At 40.5% G+C, this 24,453-nt stretch overlaps 2 protein-coding genes across 5 annotated transcripts in view; one reads left to right on the top strand and one right to left on the bottom strand.

The window, feature by feature from the left end:
- The window catches only part of vstm4b (V-set and transmembrane domain containing 4b), a 331,487-nt gene that overhangs the window by 59,141 nt on the left and 247,893 nt on the right, over window positions 1-24,453 (top strand). For all 4 annotated transcript variants that reach the window (XM_077550535.1, XM_077550530.1, XM_077550534.1 and 1 more), the window contains exon 3: window positions 10,537-10,638. The gene's annotated coding sequence lies outside the window, so the exon portion shown is untranslated. The remainder of the gene's footprint in view (window positions 1-10,536; window positions 10,639-24,453) is intronic.
- Window positions 10,053-14,105, bottom strand: LOC144038229 (transcription factor Sox-9-B-like). Its single transcript, XM_077550528.1, has 3 exons — window positions 13,358-14,105; window positions 13,030-13,280; window positions 10,053-11,976 (listed from the first exon to the last, which is right to left on the bottom strand). Exons 1-3 carry the CDS (start codon window positions 13,792-13,794, stop codon window positions 11,183-11,185), a joined length of 1,482 nt encoding a protein of 493 aa, XP_077406654.1. The 5' UTR covers window positions 13,795-14,105; the 3' UTR covers window positions 10,053-11,182.

Raw genomic sequence — 24,453 nt, 5'->3', positions numbered from 1 at the left:
AAGTCCCTGCAGTGAAGGACTCACTCGATAATGTGCCCCACCCCCACCCGTCATGCCAACTGTCGATCAAAATGACTAATGAGCAGTTGATTACATCACTGGCCCTCCAACATTGAACTTGGGACCTTTTAGGTGGGCGACAGGGAGAGGCAACGAGATCGGTGGTTGGAGATGTGAAGATGGAGAGAGATAAAGACACATGGGAGATAGTATTCATGCTGAATGCAGAATGAGGTTGGGGGGAGAGTAACGAGCGAGATAATAATGAGGCCATGACATCCCCGCACATGAAGACTCGAGATGAGAGATCTGGTTTCCATTCAACTCTGTTGGGGGCTTCCTGACAGAGGAAAGGGGGGGGGGGGCTGCGCGTCCCTAAATTCCTCTCATTTCCTTCCCTCCTTGCACATCTACTGTATCTGCATCTTCTCCATGGCAGAAATGGGAACACCACGATCTCTATTTGTGAGTCATTGCAGCAGAAGAGCAGGCCCCATTCATATGAAACAATGATGGAAAATGTTGAGGCTTTTCTCAACCAGGAAGTCAACATTTCAGCTATAACAGCTTTCACTCATCTGGGAAGACTTGTTTTTGACATGTTCTCCCCGTGCTTGAATGGAGTCGCAGCGGAGCCTATCTACCTTTGTGAACAATTTTGAGCAAAATAGGTCCTTTTTGGACATGTGTTGATATTTTTGTTCAATGTAGAAAATGGATGGAGGGAGAGATGTCTAAAGAATTAAAGAAGAGATCTGAACACATTACTCCAGTTCTTAAAGGCTTTCTATTGGCTCTGTCAGCGTGTAGAATAGATTTTACAATTCTGCTCCTGGTCTATTAATCACTGAATGTGTGGGTCCTGAATACATCAAGGAAACGCTAATTGAATATAAACCCAGTAAGGCACAAAGATTTCTAAGCAAACATGGTGAAGCGGCTTTTAGCTGTTATGCTGCACAGTATGTTTTTAATTTTTTATTTTTTTTGTTTAATTGCTTTGCTTTTAAATATTGTCATTTAGTTAATTTGTATAAAAAAATATGTTTTTATGAATTATAACAATTATTTTCTGACCACTCCAGGTGAACATCCTCTATTGCACTGATACGATATCGCCTATTGTGTATATCTGTGACTGCCCCCTCAATCCAACTCCCTCACAGTGACTGATAATCCTTCTAGACAGCAACATCCCATCAAACCTTGACTCATAACTTCTAAATCTTTGGGCCTTTTGAACCTTTTCTGGGTTCTTGACAGTGTCCTTAGCCAAAAGCTGACCATGTTTTTCTAGCTCATGTCTGTTGTAATTACTCATCGCAGACAAGGTAGGGGTGGAAAATCTGCACTGCATCTTTTGGTTTGTCATTTGGTGAAGATGAAGGGAAATAAATGATGATTTCCATACGATAAGGACAGTGAAGGTTCTTATTAAATTGTGTCATGTTGCGCTCCAGCACAGTTATAGGTTTGGCTTGGGCGTCCCGCTGTGTTTGATTTGACTTGACTGAGCGTTATTTATCTAGTAAAGAGCCCCTCAGCATGTGCTCGTCTTCACACTCAAATTCTCACATTTGCACCTGAGAGGCCCATTTAGTATTGTGCTACTGTCATTGGCAAGAACGACTTTATCAGTTTGATGCTGGAAAAAAAAATGTTGGGAACTAAATAATGGCATGTGTATAATTCAGGATATTATGTAGCAATGTAGGCTTATACAGAGAAACTTCTAAGATTGAATGAGTCACTTTTGGATGGTAGTCAATCTCCAATTTGGTCAGATTTGGAGAAAAAAGAAGAAGTGCCCCATAGGAAATCAAATCACCTTATAGCAATAACACAATCTGTCTTAACTATTCTATCTCTTAAGTAAGTGTCACAAAAATTCCCTCTAAAAAAAACAAAGTAAAGGTTCCTATGTCAAGCAAAGTAAGTACATCTGTGTCGCTGTGGCCAAATAGTGCAAGCTGGCACTGGTCAAAACAAAACAAACGGTGGAAACCTTGTAAAACAAAACGGCAAAAGTAACTAAGAGCTCTTTATTTCCATAGACAACATAACATTACATTAATGTTTTTTTTTTTTGTTCCACGTATGCCCATAATCAGAGAAAAGATCACCATCTGTAAAAGATTATTGAGGTTAATACTTCTTTTCGTCTTTTCTTTTGGGAGTTTAGCGCTGCCAGCGAAAGCATAATACAATACATAATCCCACCTAAAAACACAGGTAATGCAAGACCAACTCAAATCAACAATGGAAAGAGCGGAATAAGCAGCGAGTGAGGATTACTTCGGAGTATTTAGTATACAGTATGGGCACGACAAGTACCCTGGAAACATTCATTTCCTGGGGAAGGTTTTACAAGATGTGCCTTTTCAGTTTTTTGGGTCAGTATTTAACTTCTTCAACATATCTTTTTATATTGTAAAATATTAAATAATGGGAAATAAGTCTTTGTTCTGTCTTACCTAAAAACATTTTTAGTCTTCTTATCTATTTTGTGCACGCTTTTATCTGAATATATTCAGTTACATCTGCTAAGCTTAATATTATTGTCAGCATGGGGTTTCCCTGTTTTGTGACAAAGCTACACAAGGATACAAATGTTTGTTGTTGTTGTTTTTTATTTCAAATTTATTTATCATAAATTGTAGTATCCAAAACATTATTGACACTTAAAGTACTGTATGTTCCCTATGGTCTTGTACCTATTAGAAGAAACAAAAACTTAGCTTGTCGTTTAGTAGTACATGTGGCAGTTGTCAAGCTATTTTTGATATTTTATTTTGATTAAACTCTTAAAATAGCTGAAAGAGTAGTGAGTTACTTGTCCGAATGAACAAGCTGCATGGGCTCAGTTCCCACTTGTGATGGTATAAATTTTCAATGTTCAGATTCAAATTGCATAATTGATCCCTAAAAGGGCTATCCTGATACTCACAACTCAACATGAAAACAATCACCAACGCGAAAAACAGAACGGGAAGCCTGGTGGGTTGCCTTCAGCGCTCAGTTCTTAGATAAAAAGAGAAAAAGAAAGAAGAAAAACATAAGGAAGGGGGAGGCGAAAAAAACCAAGGGCTGACCTTTTAAAGGGGGCACAGTATGAACCTGGAAAAAAAAGATCTCTAAGCTCAGTATCAAGCTCTGTATCCAAGAATATATGTACTTTTATTAGCTTATCTGTGCAAATCATAGTTGTTGTTTTTTTTTAAATGTAACACTTTCATAAGTTTAATTTGTTGAGTTTTTGTGACAGGAAAACATGAGGTATTATTATTTAAAGTGCCCACTTGTCCATGCCCCCATTTCCGAGCGTGTGGTACTTTAATCATCTCTGGTTTCAAATGTGACACTTAAAACCACTTGCGCACTCTGTCAAATAATGGTTGGATTTATGTGAATGGGCCAGAAAACAACGCGGGTCATGTTTTGTATGTGTCTTTGAATATGAGCAGCAACCTTTGGGAGTATCGCAACCTACGTCAAAGGTTTTCGAGCGTAATACCGTGATGAACTGCCATTCTTGATGCGATTCCGTTTCCAGAGCAAAACATGACTCCCTCATGGCCAGACAGGCTGCTGTTGCTATTACTTTTACAGCACAGCCGACACGTTAGTAAAATTTGTAATGTTATGAGAAGATGTGATATGATGACAGACCACTGCAGAATGTTCTTTCAATCAGGTCTGTCTGAAGCATTTGTTAGTGTGTGTGCGTGTATGTGCTTTCTCCCACTCTACTACTTAAATTTCATTGCTCTAGGACTTGATTCCTCGGCACAAAACACAGACTATTGCTTCCTCCCATTCTTCCTGTTGCCTCTGTTCTTTCTCTCTCTCCGTTATCCATCAGTAGCACCTTCTTTCTGTCATTTTGTCACTTACTCTTGCTCCTGTTAAGTTCCATAGCAGAGCGGCCATTCAAAACCTTTCGTTTTCTCAACACCGGCATCCATGTGTGACGTTACACGCAGTCACAACGAGAGGTGGGAGTCGCGCTGCAGGAATGTTTCTGTTCTCCCAGACAGCCTATCGATTACTTCGATCGTGGAAATTTATGACGATATGGTTTGCTGCATGGGAGAAAAATATGAACTAGGATGTTAGAGATGCTAGCCTAGGGTGACCAGACGTCCCGCCGGTTAAAGCGAGACAGTCCCGGTGTTTATTGCCAGCTCCATTGTTTTGTCCTACTTTTACGCAGGTCCTGTCCCATTATCCCTTTTTTTTTTTTTTTTTTTGTCCAGTCAGCAAGCCAATTGTTCGGGCCATTTGTATGTTAATCACACAGCTTTCATAGTGATTAGTACAATAAGCTAATCGCTAGCAGGCGTGTTTTCATCATGCAGTAACTAGAACTAGTGCTGCATTCGAGGATGGTCGGAAAAATACGACTTCCGATTCCGACTTCAAACCAGGTGTGTACAGGAATGCCTCCTTGAACTCAAAAATCCCACTTGCGAAGTAAGAAGAAAAAAAAGGTACCCCGACTTCTCCGACAGACTACAATGGCGACCGTTTTGGAAACATAGACCGTGAATGGTAAAACACAATTTACTCAAGTATAAAACTAAAGAGCTTTCTTCATTCATAAATATATTACACAACTTCACGTGACACAACGTATGTGACAGTATGCCGCTATCTTCTGGCATGAAATTATACGGTGAACTACTGAACTGTATGAAATGCTTAGGAAATAAGGTTAACAATAAAATAAAACAATAAATCAAGCAAAATTGCGAGAAGACAAGTTTGCTGGAGGTCAAAATGAGTTTTGAGGACCAAAATAAACTATTTATCACTAGCCGCCATTTTGGTTGTTTACTTTCGCTTTGAACGCTTTCAGGTCGGAACTGGGAAAAAATAACTCAGATAAATCTGACTTATTAGTCCGACTTCTGTGCCTAAGAATCATGGGAAATGTAGTCCTACTAGCCAAATACTGCGGTTGCCGGTCAGAACCAATGCAAGCTGAGCTTTTCTGGCGGCATATTTCCAATGTTACAATGCGGGATCGGCCGAGGTAAACAATACAGCCAGATTCCAATAGCTACCGGGACCAAGCAAAAAAAAGTCGAGATTTGTTTGTTTGTTTGTTTAGCGCTGTTGAACTGTCAACCAAGATAGCATTTAGCATTAGCTAATGTAATAACACAACCACCGGTTAACAGCCGATTGATTAGCATTGAATTTGTTATAAATAGTTCCTCCTGTGAATTTATTGTATTTTCGATTTCCAGCAAAATTGTAGTTTTTAATTTCAAAAAATGTATTTAGGATATACTAGCCCCAGAGAGTTTATCTACCTCAGATTCAAAAGGGAAATACAACCATTGTAAATGGCTTAGTTGTCAGCTGCCTCCTCTACATCTGGCCATGTTGTGTCGAACCTCTCAACTCAGTCGACAGATAAGCTCTCGTGATGTATCCTGGGTGTCACTAGGCCAAGCTCGGCCTATCTATCACGGCCCAACGGCCGTTTCATGTGGCAACTCTGTATACGTGTGAACGGCTTACACTTGTGTGTGCAACGAGACGGATGGTTCACACATTTCAGGGTCCAAAGGTTTTTGGGGGAGCTTGGACTAGAAAGTCAGCATATCAGTGGGAGGAGAGCAGTAAAGAGATAGCGGAAGATGTAGCGTGACACATCTGGGCAGAAAGAAACAAATCGTGAGTTACATGTACTGTAAATCAATATTGAATGTACGTTTACAAAATTGAAAACTATTCATGACAGCGTGTGGTGGTTCATGGTTACGGTGAGTTCATAGCTAATGATGTGCTGAAGCCAAATCTTCGAGTAGATATTTTGGCCCCCGGCTACATCAGCAAAAACAATGCAGCCCTCCATTGTTGTATAACTGCTTGATTTTCTGACTCGCGGGCACACGGTGTGGTTTTCATTTTCTCATGTTGCTGGATGAAAGCAGCAAAGCAATTTAAGTCACTTTCATTAGAGCATTCTGCTTCTTCACAGGCATTAAAACACCACCTTTTGAATACAAACACTTTTTTTTTTTTTGGGAGAACTGAAATCCCCCATAATCAGCGCTTAATCACATTTTCCTTCACTCTCAACAACAAACATACCTCATTACATTTTTATGCTTATCATGCTTGGCCTGTGCTTGATTTTCCAGAGTTTATAAATTCTCCTCTTGGTCTGACGTCCACCTTCTGTAAAAAGGCATTTGAATTGATTTGATTGACGAGTTTGACTCTGTCCTCGTCTGTCGTTTGCGTGTATCATGTAATCGGATGCCTGTACATTGGGTTCCATTTCGAAAGCAGCGACGTAACACAGCAAATTGGTCAGTGTTAAATTTCCAGTGTTTGATCAAATATGCAGTAAGCAGTGTTATTTATTTTTTTTTTCTGGAGAGCTCAGTATTGTTCATTCGGTAATTTTACCGATTTGATATGTCATCATCATTGCTCTTTTATTTATTTTTATTTTATTTTTAAATTTTTGTATGTGGGTGAGTAAGCAGTGTTATTTTAACACTGTTAGTATAAAAAGTTACACTGTCAGATAGGGCTGGGCGGTAAATTCAATAACAAGGTATACATTTTGCCGAAGGTAGAGATTTTATTTCTACCGTCTTACCGCAGTAGCGCATGTTGGTGACGTCCTTGCATTAGGGCTAGCCAATGACATAAATACGTCGGCGCGCACAACATACCGTTGACGTCAACTGCCCCCCCCTACCGGCACAAGACACTTGCATACTGCCAGTTGTAAACAAGTGCGCATAAAAATCGACATTTTAAATCATAAGCAGCCTTGGTGATTATGTGATGTGCATCTGGAGAATTACACTGCCAGCTACTGGTCTAGCATGCATACCAGAACATTATCAGTATTTTTTGTTTTGTTTTCGTTAGTGTGTTAAAATGGGCCCATTATTTATAACTGACAAGTGCGGATCCACCAAATGAACACCTGTCCAATTGTTGGTGTGCCAGGCCAAGCCACATGTTAATATCAAAAATTCTTGCTCTTTACCATCCTGCACTCACTGCGTAGTATTTAGCATTTGAAAAGACCACCCATGAGTTCAGGAGGGCTTTTCAAGCAAGGCAATGCTTTAGAATATTAATTGTCTTTCGCCCCTTCTTCCTCTTTCTACCCCCTGGGAAAAGTGCCCACATTAAAACTGACATCTCCTTTCACTGAAACCCTGCTTTGCATAATGAAACTGAAGTTGATGCAGAAGTAATCAACAACAAAACAAAAGTCCAATAGCTTTATGTGGAACATTTACATCTTTGACAAAACTCAACTGTGCATGATTTTCCTTTAACTCATTTGCTTCCAAAACATAAATACGTTCTATTTTAAATATTACCAGTGTCCCAAAGACGTATTTATACTTTTTTTTTTTTAATTTATGCTAGAGCATACAGAAGACTTTGATGCAGCCTCTGAACTGCAGAGAACGGGTGAAGCGATGGTAGTTATTACAAAAACGGCCAGCAGGTGGCAGCAGAGTATAAGAGATAATTTTAAACAGATTCATGAACAATGATGAAACGTTGCTATATTCTAATGCTGCAAAATGGAAACCGATAGAAATATACTTTTTTTTCCTGAAAGAAGAGACTAATCTTTCTTTTGGTAAATTTCACGTTTGTATAGCAATAGAACACAATATTCTGTGAGCCTTGCAAAAGCTAGTAAAACAGCCGGGAGCAAAGGGGGTTGCTTCAGTGAAAATGGCTGGGAGTGAATGAGTTAAAGACAGAATTGTGGAATCAGTTGTCATAGAAAACCATTTTAAGTTTTACTGAATCATTTGTGCTAAGTGCATAATGAGTGATTTTCAGCTTGTGGTTAATTGTCCTTAGAAAACTTCCTGTTGAGTAGCTGTAGATTTTGGCCTATCATCATTTTTCATTACAAATGTGTTTTTTGAATTAAGCCTCACATTTTGATTGGGATTTGGAAGACGATTTTCCTGCTGGATCGCAGCCAGCTGGCTCAGAGTTTTCATTCAACATTCACAAACTTGCAGCTTACGTTTTACATTGCATTGTCGTGGCGTCACTATTTTTAACTAAGGTGGTGAGATGACATGAGAAAAGACAAATAAAGAAACTGGCGTGGTATTTATCTACTGGAAAAGCTGCTTCTTGGTCATGTATTAACTAATTAAGTTAAGATTCACAACTGTCAGCTAGCAATCACACGTGACTGCTTAATAGACATTTGCGTTAGCATAGCATTTTGCAACAATTCAAATGTCAGATCATTGCTCCGGTCTGTGGAACAAAAAAATTACATTACAACAAACAACACAAACATCCCCTGGAAAGTCCTTTTTATTCCAAATAATGGGGGTGCGCTATTTATCAGGAGGAACTTGGACTGTGCGCAGATGAATTTGAAACTCTATCTGCATGTCCGGAGATTGAAATAATCAATGAAGTTACGCTGCAGTGCCTCTTGCATAAATGTGCACAGTGTCTCTCATCATGGGAAGAAGCACTTTTGTTCCGAGCCTCATTGCAGGAGCGTACAGATAAGTGTGTATGTGTGTGCGTGCGTACTAATCATCCCCTTCTTTAGCTCCATCATTTATTTTTGGACATTGGCTCTTGACATTATTGAGAGTTTTGGTCTCCCCAGACGTTCTCTTTGATGTGTTTTGGAGCCCCACAAGATCCAGCAGATGGCACTTCCCTGGCTTTGATAGATTTTATATGTAATACAGACTCATTGATTTTCTTTACCCTCATTAAGGTCACAGATTAGCATTGGCCTATCATAAGATTAGACAAAAAGTGAAGTACACCTGAAAATTGATGTGAATACATAAACTCCACCATCCTTAAAATTTCTGTTTTGGATTAATGTACTTAGTGTCTCTGTCTGACTTCTGGGACATGGGTTCCTTCAGTTTGACATTTAGTTTAATCTTTTTGACATTTACTTTAATCTGAAGTTTGCTAAATTAAATATCTTCCATAAAAAAAAAAAATCAAAAAAGAATAGCACGCAATGGAAAATGTCAATAGAAAAAGCACTTGGGCTCTATCATTCCCTTTAAATTATCAAGTTCTGAAGCCGTTTGAATTTGGATGCTAACCGAAACAGCAGCACCTATCAAGACACTAACTAGCTGTTGTAAACGGACTGCATGCTTTATAGGAGATGATCTCACATTATGGATAAACACAGCCTGTTAGTAGCTACACTCTAAAAACAGTTGAGTCAAAAATAACCCAACTATGGGTCAGGAATTGACCGATCCTCTACTTGTGTTGATTTGACCCAACTTTGAGTAAAAAAAGGGGTCTTTCGGCATAAAACAACTCATAAATGTTTGTCAGATCCTCTACGTTCGGTCCAAAAAATTGGGTCATTTTATAATAAACAACACAGAAAGTTGGGTCAAATTGTGCCATAAAGTTGATCGTTCATGTTTTGAATTATGGGTTACTTTTGACCCAAATGTTTTTAGAGTGTATTTAAAGGTAAAAAATGACTGTATGACTAGTTTGCTCCATTTAAGAAGGTTATGAACTGCATTTTCACTTATACATGCATGTTATTCTATACAATTTCTAATTTGATATTCAACGTGCTTAGAACACTGCAATATCCAAATACTCACTACAGTTTGTCTGATACAAGTGGCTAATGCAGTTATTTAAGGACAAGGTGTTGGGCTTCTTACTGACCAACGGTATGTGCAAGAAACTGTAATTTATAAACCCAGTTTGAGCATTCCACTCTTTTTGCTCCCCTGCTATAAAAATGTAACTATTGTCAGCATTTTTCTTACTGCAATAAAAAAAAAAAAAAAATCACATCACCCACCCCTCCCAAAAGCCTCTGTCGGGCCCCACGGAGCCTCACCGCCTCCTGCCGCTACCAGCTGACACAAGAGAGAGGAAGAAAATAAAGTGGGAGGCAAAAAGAAAACAAGGCTTCTGGGAAAACAAACACAGGCCGATTACTTGGCACTTGTCTGTTAACTCTTTCCTTGACGTGAAGTGTATGAAAACGACAACGATTCACGAATGCAAAACAATTCATGTTTAATAGTATTTTCATTTTTATTGCAAATACAGATACAAAAATTCTTTAAAGACAGTACAAATACTTTGCAAAAGAGCAGAAGTTTGGTGGACAGGCTGATACGGATAGGAAAAAAAGCAAAACATATACACTGTAAAAACCTTCTAAATTAGATCATATTTTCCAGTTCTTCCATCCTTAGTTCAACTTAAAGACAATTCACAAATAACACATTTTGTAAGATGGCCCCCCCCCAACCCGCAAAAAAGGCAAATACATACTTAAAATAGAGATTTAGGTAAGATAAATAAAGAACAAAGAATATTACAGCACGTACCATTTTGTATTAGTACCCCCTGGGTTTAAAATCCAAATGAGAATGATGAGATATGCTGTGTACATTGTTAAAAAAAACGAAAATAATAATACGACTAAAATGCAAAAATAATTCACTCACAATAAAATTAAAGGAAATAAATAAATATTTGTTTTAACAGGCAAGGCTGAGGATTGGGTTATATCAGCGCGGAAGGAGGCAGCAGGGGGCAGCCAAGAGGTCAAAGGTGACTTCCTGTAGCTGTCAAACACGCTGCTTGACGGTAAGTGTAATCTCAGCTGTTGGCGCACGCACACACACTCGCGCAGTCCCACACGTATACAAATGCTGGAGAAAATGAACCGAATTCAAGGCACGGGTGGTAGGAACGGCCATTGTCACCGTCCACTTAAATCTCTACAATTTTGTGTGACTCTCACACACAGCATCATTAAATTGAATGGAAAAAGAAGCAAATAATTCAAACAAAAATACAGATGTTAGTTGTCATTTTTAACCAAGATATAACCTTTTTTCATTTTCAACCGAGATATAACCGTCATAAACAAACTGCCAGCGTATGAAGACAAAACAAAACATACAAAGTACCTACAGAAATATTAACAATCAAATCCTCACAGAGGACTTTCTCAAGTCTTTTCATCTCTCTAAAAATATATATCTATAAAGATTCTATCATGGTACAATAGCAAGGCACGGCGTGAGCCAATCACAAGTTCAACTCAGTGTCTTTTGGGAAGTCAAATGTTTTCGGATGCATGTATGTGGCTGTACATGTGTGGAGGATGTATTGCTGGGGGGGAGGTTCAGGGTCTGGTGAGCTGGGTGTATACCGGGGCCTGCTCCCAGTGTTGGGGGCTGCTCTGGGGGATGGAGGGCACCCCTGCGTTGTCGGCAATGGGTGTGTACATGGGCCTCTGGCTGGGGCTGCTCATGTAGCTGAAAGTCGAGTAGAGACCCGAACCCTGGGTCGCCCCCGCGTGGCTGTAGAACGAGGGCGCTCCCCCCTGGTGGTCGGTGAAGTCGTACTGCTGCGCCCTGGAGATGGCCGGGTACGACGTGGGGCTGTAGTGCTGCATGCTGAAGGGGCTGTAGGCCACGTGCTGCGGCGAGCCCTGCTGCTCGCTGAAGTGGCTCGGGCTCAGCTGCTCAGTCTTGATCTGGGTCCTGTGCTGAGCCTGACCCGCCTCGGAACCGGCGCCGCCCGCGGTGCCCCCCAGGGCGGTGAGGGCGTGCTGCTGCTGCTGTCCCTGCTGGTTTTTAGGCATCCAGGCGGCTCCTGCTGGCGGGCTGACTGGAGCGCCGCCGCTAATGCTGTAGCTGCCGGTGTAGGCCACGGGGGTCCCGGGCCCGCTGACGGAACCCGGGTGGCCGTTGGGCGGGAGGTACTGGTCGAACTCGTTGACGTCGAAGGTCTCGATGTGAGAGATGACGTCGCTGCTCAGCTCGCCAATGTCCACGTCGCGGAAGTCGATGTTCAGTTGCCGCTGGCTGGTGCCGTCGGGGAGGGATCTGAGACCCCCTTCACGCTTTAGGTCCATCTTGCCTGAGCTGACATCAGTTTTTGGGGTAGTGGGAGGGGTGGGGGGTCCCTGGGAACCTGGAAAATTAAAGCAAGATAACGCTTGATTGTAAATTGAGTTTTTTCCCCATGTCTATACAGATTGTGCCTTTATTTTTTTCCTCCCTCCTTCCGTTTGCTAGTTCATCTAAGAAACTCAGGGCGCTAAGTAGCGAACCGCCAGGCTTCCCGTTCTGTCTCCCTCTGTTGGTCATTACTATTTTTCGTGTTTCTGTGTTGTGACTGTGAAGACAAATTCCTTGTGTGTTTTTACATACTTGGCATATAAATCTGATATACTCCACAGTGATACTTTAACTAGTCATACACACAAATATGAAATGAACACTAGACTAACTGTATGGTAAAAGGTCAATTAGACTGATGAAAGCTCATGATGTCATTTTCAAGGCCCCACCCACTTACCCACACACAAATGTAGTACAGTTTGTACATGTGTGCGAGAGACTTTCAGCTTAATCAGTTTATTTTTTTGTTTTATGAAGTTTTTTTTTCACTGGCCAAATTTTAGTTAAGTCATTGAGGCAGTGAATAAATATGAATCTTTGCCAAATTGATTTTGAAACAAAAGCCACAAAAAAAAGTCACAACAAATGCTAGCGATCTTGCAATGTTATTAAAAGTGAAGAAAATTTGCAAATTTTTGGTCATTTAAGGTTTGCCTTCACGGGCCACTAAAATTAGGTAGTGGGCCGAATCTGGTCCTCAAGCCTTGTGTTTGACATCTTGGTTCTAATGTGTGCCATAAAATGCAGTACTTCTTTTCTTTTATTAAAATAGAGATTAGTCACAAAAAAAATGCAAATTTGCTTCTTTTTTATTATTATTTTGGGCAATTTTAGTATGCCTTAACATGTGGCCCAAATCTGGCCCCTTGGCCTTGTGTTTGACACCTGTGTTTTAATATGTACTATACAATATAGTGCTTTTTTTTTCTTTTCAATTTAATGGCATTTCAATTCATTTCAATGGTAAAAATGTAATTGATATCGCGTATGAGTAAACCACAAATTTGACCGTACATAACAAAATTACAAACTTTCCCCCAAAAAAATTTGAACCCAAGCTCACCTGAGTGCTCCCCGGGAGAGTGCACCTCTCCCAAGCTGGAGGCTGGAGAGTCCGCCTGCTGCAACGCTTTAAAGATGGCATTGGGCGAAATATGAGTTTGCTCGCTTCCGTCCTCCGCTTCGCTTTGCCCGTTCTTCACCGACTTCCTCCGCCTCGGCTGGTACTTGTAGTCGGGGTGATCCTTCTTGTGCTGCACGCGGAGCCGCTCGGCCTCTTCCACGAACGGCCGCTTCTCGCCCTCGTTGAGAAGTCTGTGCGTAAAAAGCAACACAGTGAGTGATGAGTTGATCAAAAACGTGGAGCAAAAATAGATGATGTCAAGACTTACCTCCAAAGTTTACCCAAGGTTTTGCTGAGCTCGGCGTTGTGCAGGTGCGGGTACTGGTCCGCCAGCTTCCTCCGCGCGGCTTGAGCCCAAACCATGAAGGCGTTCATGGGTCTCTTCACGTGAGGCTTGTTCTTGGTAGATCCGTTTACGCGCACCGGCATGGGCACCAGGGTCCAGTCGTAGCCCTTGAGCACCTGGGACACGGCGTCGCGGATGCAAGCGGGGAACTTATCGTCCTCTTCCTTCTTGAAGTCGCCCAGCGCCGCCTCCACGCGGAGCAGCGCGTTCTCCGACGGCCGCGTGTTCTCGGTGTCGGACCCGGAGCCGGACGGGCACGGGGAGCCCGCGGAGTCCTCGGACATGCTCGGGCTCGGGGCATCGGAGAGACACTTGTCTTGTTCCTCCGACATCTTCAGGTAGGGGTCGAGAAGATTCATACGAGAAACGGGTTTGCAGCCGAGTTTACGCGTGAAACGGGAACGTTAACGCTGGCGCCTCGCGGGGAAGGAAAAGTCTTTAAAAGCGACTTTGCCTTGCCAGAATGGATCTTGTCAAAGGATTTAAACTTTGCCCAAAAAATAAATAAAATGTCCCTTTTTGTGCGTCAACTTGATTTGGTTAATAAATGTCTCTACGCACAGGCATCCAAATCAGTGCGTCGCTCCACAGAAAAACAAATCGGCGTCTAACTGCAATTCTGTCGGATGAAATCGATGGTAAAGTTCTCCTTGCTCGTCTCCAAATAGAATCCCAGAAGGCGCGAGTGCTCTGAAGTGCAAAGTGGCTTGCACGCGCACTTTATAAGAGCGTTACCATGGCGCGCGGGAAAGCCTGAACGTGATTGGTGGACGGAGTGTGACGTCAACGTGAAGGAATTTGATACCATCACTTTCCCCTCTTGTGTACCGGCACACGCGCGCACGCACATTGCACAGCAGCTGGTAGCGTTACATATCTAAAAGAAAATTGCATTAGCCCTAAGGTCATAAATATGAGCAGGTTTATAAATAAATGTAATACATCCAAAAATTAACATTGAAAAATGCGCATTTGTGCAGTCAAGCATTAAAAACAAAAACGTAGTTCTTACCTATGTAAATTGAAGCAACTTTTAGTTCCAGTACAACATGTTTGCCAATGGGGGGCGACATCAGTCTGCCAGAACCCACTAAAGAGGTCCTCTACTTAAGAGGGAGGGGGGGAGGACTGAGCTCCCCCCAGTCTGCTGCAGTGCAACAGTTGCAGTTCACAAGCTCAGCTTCTGATTTGTATCATCACATTTCAGCGATGGGATTATGTTCATTCTGCTGACTGCTACACTTTTTTTTCTTTCTGGTAGATGCAATCAGATTTTTAATCAAATGGAATCTTCCAAACGCTAAAATGTAATTTCTTACAATAGGTTCACTTATAGAGTTTGCCCAAATCCATCATTTTGCTTAGTTAGCGACTTAAAAAAAAATACCAATAAACTATACTTAAAGTAAGTAAATACATTTTATAAATAAATAAATTAATAATAATGCCTTTCCGGACAACCTCAGGGCTCCTCAGACTACTGATAGTTTTAAAAATGAACAAAAAAAAAAAAAATCATTTCATTTGTGACGTAGAGCTATGAATTGTTTGTGTGTGTGTGTGTGTGTGTGGGGGGGGGGGGGGGGTGGGGGATCAGAATGTCATAATTCTGCGGATAAAGTGAGAATTCTCACTTTAAAGTCAGAATTCTGAAATTAAAGTCAGAATCCTGCTAACCTTTTTTTTCCCCCCACTTCACTGGCCCTTATCCTCTTCTGTATTAATTTCATGCAATTTAAGGAAAATGCTATATTAGGATAACATGGGTCTTTCTTTAAAAATATCCGTCATGTTTTGTGGGAGGAATTGTTTGTATCAAAAGTACTAGCGGTTTCGGTACTTGGTATCGGTGACTACTCAAGTATTGAGTACTCGCTCTGGTATGATTCTGAAAAAAATGGTATTTTAAACCCCCTAGTATTAAAGCTTCTCTTACTGCACTGGAAAAAAACAAAAACAAAAAACAGTTGAACACAGCCAGCATAGTGGAGGAATTTTTTGTAAACCTGCCTCACAATTTTGAGGTTCTGAGTTCGAATCTTGACGTCAGCCTTCTTGTCTAGAGTATTTTTACTGACTTTGGCTTCCTCCCACATTCCAAAGACGTGCATGATCGGTGCATTAAAGTCTTTAAATTGCCCATAAGTGTGAACGTGAGTGTAAATGGTCATCTGGTCCTGTCCAGGGTGCATCCTGACCCTCGCTCAAAATCAGCCGGGATAGGCTCCGCCTCACGCGTGACCCTAATGATGATAATAACCACCGTCGGAATTGGTTGAAACACAAACGCAAAGTAATTTATGCACACTTTTAATTCAATCTTTTATATCTAAACGCTTTTAGAAGGCGACAAGGGATACAGTGCATCCACAAACTACAACACAAAATGCTCTGCAGCGGTCAGTGAAGTGAACCTGCCTGCACACGCCCCATTTGATTGTTTATTATGCTTAGTGGAGATGTGGAAATGTAAATCTGGCTTGGAGCTAATGTGGACAACATGTGCTACCTGAAGTTGCTTTTAATCGTTTGCAGATGTCGGGTCATTTCGGTGTGGCTGCTTGCAGATTACACACACCCACAGCCTTTATTTTAACATGCAGAATTTGTTCAACTGTTGCAATGTGGTCATATAGGAGAGAGAAAAAGTTTTGGGTGCAAGATGTTCGCCGCTGCTAATCCTTTCTCTCACTGACCAATTCCGCATGCGGCACTCATCCGTCCCTCTGATGGTTTATTTACACCAGACATGCATATATAAGATACTCTCACTCGTGCGGCGCATCGTCGCAGTCGCGTGCTGCTACGCAAGCTTGTCAAAATGTGACGCCGTTTTGCTTGCGGAGCGAGCGAGGCGTGAACGCATTGAGTCACGGAGTTGTGGCGGTCCGCTGGAAAACGTGGTGTTTACTCTCCAAAGAGTAAATGCGTCTAATGGAGGTGTGCAAGGAAGAAAAGCAGAAGGAGGGAACCGGATGAAGAGAATCAGACAGGGTGGAAGAATGAAACCAGAGTCACACTCAGGATTTGTCGATACGGTTTACGATACCAAAAATGGCATGCTCGACAGACACGTACATGACTAGCGCTTGAGTGAAAAAATAGATGTGAATCTGTAGATAGGACACTCTCAGTTGAACTGAATGCTTACGGCAATGCTAGCTAATGTCCGTGCTTTCCATGACTTTTGATGGGGACAGTAAGAGCTGTCAAAATGTATCGATTATGCGACAATTAATCGATTATCAAATTAATCGACAGCTATTTTAATAATCGAGTAATTGTTTGGAACCATTTTTTTATTTATTTAAAATTGTCCAAATCCTATGAGTTGAGCATATATATCAACAGTAATTGTTCACTGATTTGTGTAGTCCTTCATGAAACAAGACTTTCTGTGTTTTATTCAAATAAGACATTTTCAAACATCTGTTTTTACTTTGGAAAACAACGACCGAACCGGTAACGTAGTAAAACATCAATCCCGCCCCTCCCCTTTTTTTTTAATCCCTATACGACTACGAAGTACGAAATAACCACCAATCACTAGTTAATAAACAGTAATCAGGAAAAAAAAATTGTAATAACTTTAATGCAATATTCAAATTAATCCGATTTATCGATTGAATAATCGATAGATGAATCGATTCTAAAAATATTCGATAACGACAGCAGTAGGGACAGTCGCCCATGCCAACATGGCTGCCGCATACTGTATGTCCATGCATTGCCTTTCGATGGGAACATTGCCACAGCCAAAATGGCCGCCACATTGACGCGTGTTTTAGCTTGCTCGAGTCTACTACTAGGTCTGTTGAGATACTACAATTAGTAATGATAGCTGAAAAGACAAAAAGATGTGTGCCACCTAAAAAAGTTTATAGAAATGCGCCAGTGTATGCTAATCATGCTAACGAACCAAGCAGACACAAACAAACCATTAATGAAAACAATATCTCTGTGTAATCCTGCTAACTAACAAACATTACCTCTCTGTGGAAGGTAAAATGTCCTTAATGACAAGAAAACAAATGATCGAGTAGCAAGAACAATTGCACGTATGACTAAATGCCTCAACTGTCAAATTTACATAGCTTATAAAACGCAGTGTCAGTTGAAACGACCTCCCTCCCACAGAACGTTCATGTAAACACGGCGACATATGGCTGAACACACTTCCTCTCATCCTCCTCCACTTGCCACACAGACATAAGATCAGCCCCTAAAAGGCTTTGATAAAAAGTCATTTCAAAACTAACTTTTTGCAGATGCGTGACTGATTAGATTTGCTTGACAACGGTTTAAAAGAAATCTGTCTGCCTTACTGCAGCAGCCACACCGCCAGATATAGAAAAGGGCAATGGGAGCGAATTTATATCAACTAAGGTTCATTCTACTCTAATGTACCCCATGAGGCAAAAACATTTGGACTTCAGTGTTGCCGCATGTACATCCCCGAGAGACAAAAAGGTGCAGATATGTCCCAAAAGTGTAAAAATCAAGTGTGGATGCCTCCAAATTAATACATGAAAGGGTACGATCCCCGTGATAAGCCATTTTAGCCCTTTAGGTACACATCCAAGTAAGAGCTAAAGGCGGCAAGACAGAATGACGTCTTGGGAAACTTCTCATCTTGACTTGTAGCTACAGCGTCAAAATTTGAGCAAACACTGAGAGTCAACTGCTAAACTCTCTCTGCTTTTCTTTCAGGGAGTCCCTGCAGGGCCGCTTTGCATTAAAAGTTTTACACTCATCAAGTATATGACGGCTACAGCTCGCATTTCAATATAATGTATATGTATTTATGTTCCATTGTCAAAACTGCCAGTTTAACCGTCAGTAGTATTGTTTCATTTTTGTGTCAGTGGAGTTGACTACGCTCACCGGTCACACCATTAGGTAGGCCAGACCAAGCTCTAATGCAAAAGCTGAATAAATAAATGTCTTTACAAGAGAATAATGCTTACTTTTGACACTGTCAGAGAGGTATGAACTTCAACAATGTTTATTATTGCAGTTTGCAGTGGCATAAGACTCCTTTTTCATGTATATTCTGATGCTTTAGTACTAGCACAGTAAGAAGTAGTTACTACTAACCATAACCATTTACTAGGAACTACTAGTACTGTACTAGTTACTAGGTATTAGTTCTGGTAGCAAACAGTACTAGTAGTTCCTAGTAACGTACTCGAATTCCCTTTTTGCATTATCCCTAGTAGTTACTAGTAACCACTTACTAGTTACAAGTAGTAGTAACCAGTTATGCTACTAGGTATTGTACTAGTGACTAGCTAATGTACTAGTTACCAGTAGCTAGTAATAGTTACTGTTTAACAGTAGCTACTATACTAGTTACTATTAACTACTACTAGTTACTGTGCTTGTTACTATCAACTAATACAGTAACAGCTTTCATTCATTTTTGTTGTTATCCCTATTTGAAAAATGAAAAAAAGTACATTACTATTAACTATTAACTGGTACAGTAACATCTCTCATTCATTTTGTATGTATTATACCAATTGGAAAAAAGAAAAAGAAAAGTATAGTTACTAGTGGTTACTAGTAGCCAGTGTCTGTACTAGTAACTAGCTACTGTACTAGTTACTATACAAGTTACTAGTATTTAGTAATAGTTACTGTTGCAAATGAGCTACTATACTAGTTATTAGTAACTAGTATTAGTTACTGTTAGTTAATAGTAACGGATATAGTGACATATTTCATTCCTTTTTGTTGTACTATTCCTATTGGGGAAAAAATGAAAAAAGTACATTACTATTAACTCATAACTAGTTATTTGTGCACAGTAGTTACTGTAACTGGCACAGTAACATCTCTCATTCATTTTTGATGTATTTATACCAATTGGAAAAATGAAAAATAAAAGTATAGTCGCCAGTGATTGTGCTAGGTACTGTACTAGAAACTAGATATTGTACTAGTTAATAATAACTAGTCACTCATTATTAGTAACTAGTAGTAGCTACTGATGTAAGTAGTGAAGTAATTACCTTTATTTTGTAATCTTTTGCGTGTTCAAATAAATCCAAGATGAGATTCTTGTGAAGAGGGTCCTTGCAAGGTTGATTTATTACAGAGATCTCTGGTCACACAACTGCATATCACCCAAGCAGTGTCATCCAATATGTGTGTCCTCTTTTGCCCACACAGCCTCTTTATTCAAAACAACAGGAAACGCCTCTGTCCTCCCGTGAGGTACAGAATGAGATTGCATTTTCCCAGTATACTAGATCGTCCTTGAACTTTTGAAAACCGGATTTCTGACGAACAGGAATTAGACTTCTTAGATAAACAAACAAAACATATTAACTTTCTCATGTCTGGGAAAACAGTAGAAAAGATAGCAAGAATGTCAAAAGCATTACTCATCAGGTTATATTAGGTTAACATAATTACACCTACATCAACACATCTATAATGAAATGCAAAACAGGTCAAATGTAAAATAGAACAGTAAAAATGTTAACAATGTCAACAGTAGCTACTGTACTAGTTACTAGTAATGAGTATGGGCCATGTAACTAGTACTAACTACTAGTAACTAGTACAGTAGCATCTCTCAGTCCTTATTGTTGTATTATCCCAATTGGAAAAATAAGGAAAAACATGCCAAAATAAACATTAGTAGTCATTGAGTGGGGTTAAAAATAAAAGCTTAATCTCTTCCTCACTTCCTAGCAGAAAGCCCAGGAAGGCCTCCTGTCGAAAAAATAGCTGGAGTGGCCCTTTATATGACGTGTATTGAAATACTTAGGAAATGGAGAGAATTTGAGGAAAGCATCTCATGTCTGGGTGTGTGCAGCCTACAGATAGGTGCGATCTGCCATTCTTAGAAAGTCTGACGTGATGAATGGCCACCTCGAGCTTGCGCGCAGCTGTTCCGCTCTGATCTGAGCGTCTGAGCACCGGGTGTTTGTTGACACAACGTCATTCAGCATCTCATGTTGTTTGAACAACACTTAAGGAAGACCGAGGCAACTCCCCGTGCGGGAGGATGACACTGTTGGCCATCCATCATTTGACCAAATCGCTGCTGTCTGCTTCTCACTTAGTATCTCATTCTGGCATCCAATGCTGCCACTCTTCTTCTACTGTGACCATTTTGCCCCCGTTTCTAGCAAACAATTTTGCTACAGTAAACTTCCTGATATCAGATTAGCAGTAAAATCATTACTATTGCACTATGTTAAAGGGAATTGATGAGCTTCATTTAGACAAAAGCACTGCTTTGCTGCCACCTTGTGGCATCTTAATTCCAAAGAACGACTGTATATTGAAGTGAGTTGAAGACAAAAATAGTGCTTGTTCCCCCCATCTTGTGGCATTTAAAGTGTTATAGCTTCTAGTATCCTTTTTTTTCTAATGAGAAAGACATTTTTTGGGTTTCTCAGTTGACAAAAAAAAAAGGAACAATCAAAATGGTCGCCTTATAACCCAATGATTCTGGTTCAGGTTTTTACAAACACTGTACATGATACGATCGTTAACGGGATTTAAAAATGATTCATGCATTATAATGGAAAGTCAGGGTTAGAGTTAGATTTCAGGTATATCTTCAGTGTTTTTTCCATACTGGATTGGAATGATCATTTCACATCACCTGGCTTACCACATCTCTAATTGTGTCACGCACATCCATCCATCCATACATCATCTTCTGCTGGAAAAAGCAGGCACCGCAAATTAATTAAACTCTGACCCTCCGCATCCGGGTCACTACCTCTTACAGTGGTACCCTTACATTACACAAAGACTCTTTACCTATGTGTCATGTCATCCCTTGTAGAGCTGTCAAAATTAATGGAGCGATCGATTATCAAATTAATCGACAACTGTTTTAATAATCGAGTAATTGTTTTGAGCCATTTTTAAATCTAAAATAGTCCAAATCCACTGATTTCAGCATATCAACAGTAATTATTCTCTGATTTCTGTAAGTCCTTCATGAAAGAAGACTGATTATCTTCTGTGTTTAATCAAAATAAGACATCCATCCATCCATTATCTCCCGCTGGAAAAAGCAAGTACTAACATATGCTGCAAATTAATTAAACTCTGACCCTCCGCATCTGGGTCACTACCTCTTACAGTGGTACCCTTACATTACACTGTTTTTACTTACTTACTTACCTACTTACTTACTATGGAAAACAATTACCAAACTGGTAACATAGTACATCAACCCCACTTTTTTTTATTGATCGCTATACAAATACGAAGTACAAAATTAACACGGATTACTGGTTAATAAACAGTGAAAAAATGCTTTTGTAATACACTTAACTGCAAAATTAAAATGAATCCGATTAGTTAATTAATCGATTGAATAATCGATAGATTAATTGATTTAAAAAAATATTCGATGGTGACAGCTCTAATCCCTTGTGTGTGAGTGTTTTTTTATTTTTATTTTTTTATTTTTTTTACATATTTGGCCAGTGAAGATGATTCCGATTCTGATTGTAAAACCTGGCACTCAGAGACAATGCGACATGGGTGAATAATAACTGCTGGCTAACAGCTAGCTGGTGCATTGTAACATACCGGGTGAGAAATGACAAAAATATAAATGTTCGTTTACCCTACTTTGTTGCGGTTTTGTTAGTTGTAATGCAGCACGATTTCTTGCGGTGCTACTATGAAGTAGAACCGAGATGAGTTCAGACTGTTTTGTGCAGTAGCGCGCGGTTCTGCTTTATGTCACGTCATCTTACTTAATTAAGCGGCGAGTGGTATGATGTCACATTATATACTGTAAGTAGCTGACACAACATCACCATTTAGACACCCGGCCCGGTCAGGATTTACTGATCAGAGGCAGAGCCCCGTACCGTGGTGAATTCAGCTGAACTGGACTACTTAGCGGAAACTTTGCTTTTGACTGAAAATCAACCATTACACCGACCGTCCCTAATTAAGTAGGCAGCAGGAGTCAAACTATGAAACACAAATGATCACTTTATGTCTGCTCACTTTTTCCCAGCAGCTTGACATGCCCGCTGATTAAAAAATATGCGCATTAACCGATCAAACCGCACGGTACGAGTGGTAGAGAAAGCAAGAGGAAACCCAATCCTCTTAGGCCGAGTCCAAAAAGCCACAAAGGAGTAGCGTTTCCCTTCGAAGATATGGCTTGTGCAAACAGCCCTCGCTTTAACAATAACAATGGTCTCAAGCAGCCGGGCCGAGCTAACTAATGACAGATCCACACCTTAATGTCGAGCGCTTGTTTGGGTTTAAGTGAGGGACGGCGTGCGCGTATGCGAGCGGGTGGTTTTCGGAGGGTAAGAATGGCAGTTGTCAGCAGGTGGCTCGTGCCGCTGGAAAAGCCGCCGACGTGCGATGGGAGCGGAGATTGAAGGAGAAAAAAGCTCTGACGCAGCGTAACGCTACTCGAGCCCGGCGGCGGCGGCGGAGGAGGATGTCCAACCATAACGTGGCGGCGCATTTACGCAGGATAGTCTAATGAGGGCAGCGCGGCCTTTTTTTGTCCACTGGCCAGCAGGGTTTGATTTCCTTTTCTTTCCTCGCTGTCTACAGATCAAGCCGATGGTAACTGGAGCTCTAAAATGTGTGATGTTTGAATCGAGATAAGGCCTGCAGAGAAGATGCAGTGAACCTAAAAGGGAGAGGAAAAAACGAAAGTGCAGTGTGTTATATTACTGTATAATTTCCAGCTTGAAATGCTGATAGATGTCATTGACCTCCTAAGTCCAATAGAAGCACGTCATAGATAATCCTATAAAAAAGTTCAGTTGAATTTTCATGGTGCTGTAGAAAGACCGTTTCCTTCCAGCACGTTGAACAGGGAGAACGATTTATGAAAAGGTGATGATATCTCAGTGCTTTGGTTGCCGTCTGTCGCTCCACTCGGGCGTCATTCCGCTTCCCACCGCAACCATCCGTTCCACCAAGAAATGGATGGCTTTGAAATGATAAATGACACAAAAAGTGAGCGTAGGCCACACAGGAGATTTGGTCTTTTTTTTTTTCTCTCTCCATAATTTCATTATTTATTCATTATTTTCCAAATTAAAAAAGTTTACATTAAGTTTCTGATGCTCCTTTACAGTTGCAATAATTGTATGCAATACTGGTAAAAAAAAAGAAAAAAATGGGGGAGGGGGGGCTCAAAAACAATACTTATTATTATTGTTATTAAGCTGTTAAATTACTTTTAGTCTGCATTTTTTTTCTAAGACGCTTCATTGGCTTTGAACTAAGACTGTGTAGTAGAGCTACGTGTGTATGTAATATATATATATATTAGTCTAATGTGAGGATTCGTTAGTGGTCAATGGGATACTGTTTATAAACTGAAAAGGCAGGATGGATCAACACACTTCCTAATCCCCTATCAGCTGACTAACACTAACCAATCAGAAGCTAGCATACTTTAGGTAAATGCAAGTGAATGGCGGAGAGCAGCAGATTCGACACATCCTTATAGCAAATTGTACAAAAAAAAAAAAAAAATGTATGAATGAGGAAATAATGATTCCGGAAACATAAATGTACAAGTAAATATACATTTTAACAAATTGACAGTCCTGGACAATAGTAAAAAAGACAGTCCTGTCCTGTCCTGTCCAACTGGTAAAAACGGCTCCTGTCCCTTCCCGCTCCCATTCAGAATTATTCCCACTCCCGTACTGCTCCCATTATAGAGGTCAACTGCATAATTTAATAAAAAAAACATTTTACAAATTTATTGATTGACTGTCCAAGTTTTTTTTCCGAACGGATATTGAATTAATCCCGCTCTTGTCTGCTCCTGTGAAGTTTTTATCCTGCCGCGTCCCAATCATGAGATCAAAGGTAAAGTTCACTCCCATCCCGCGGGAATCCCGTGACCCGAAAAAATGTCAGCCTCTACTCCGAAGTCACCAAAAAGTGTATGTAATGTGTGTTGTTTAGTTTTATAGTATAAACGGTACTATAAGTGCAGTTAAGAGTTTTACAGTATTGTTTATGTTTAAATTTGAAATGTTGCA

The sequence above is a fragment of the Vanacampus margaritifer genome, chromosome 18, assembly GCF_051991255.1.
Source record: "Vanacampus margaritifer isolate UIUO_Vmar chromosome 18, RoL_Vmar_1.0, whole genome shotgun sequence".
NCBI classification, from domain to species: Eukaryota; Metazoa; Chordata; class Actinopteri; order Syngnathiformes; family Syngnathidae; genus Vanacampus; species Vanacampus margaritifer.
This window is presented reverse-complemented; position numbering and strand designations above follow the sequence as displayed.

Excerpts from the sequence above, each read along its gene's own strand:
- LOC144038229 (XM_077550528.1), bottom strand. The coding sequence starts at position 13,794 with ATGAATCTTCTCGACCCCTACCTGAAGATGTCGGAGGAACAAGACAAG. Across the intron at positions 13,281-13,357 it reads ACCTTGGGTAAACTTTGGAG|ACTTCTCAACGAGGGCGAGA; the intron begins GTAAGTCTTGAC and ends TTTTACGCACAG. Across the intron at positions 11,977-13,029 it reads CTCTCCCGGGGAGCACTCAG|GTTCCCAGGGACCCCCCACC; the intron begins GTGAGCTTGGGT and ends TTAATTTTCCAG.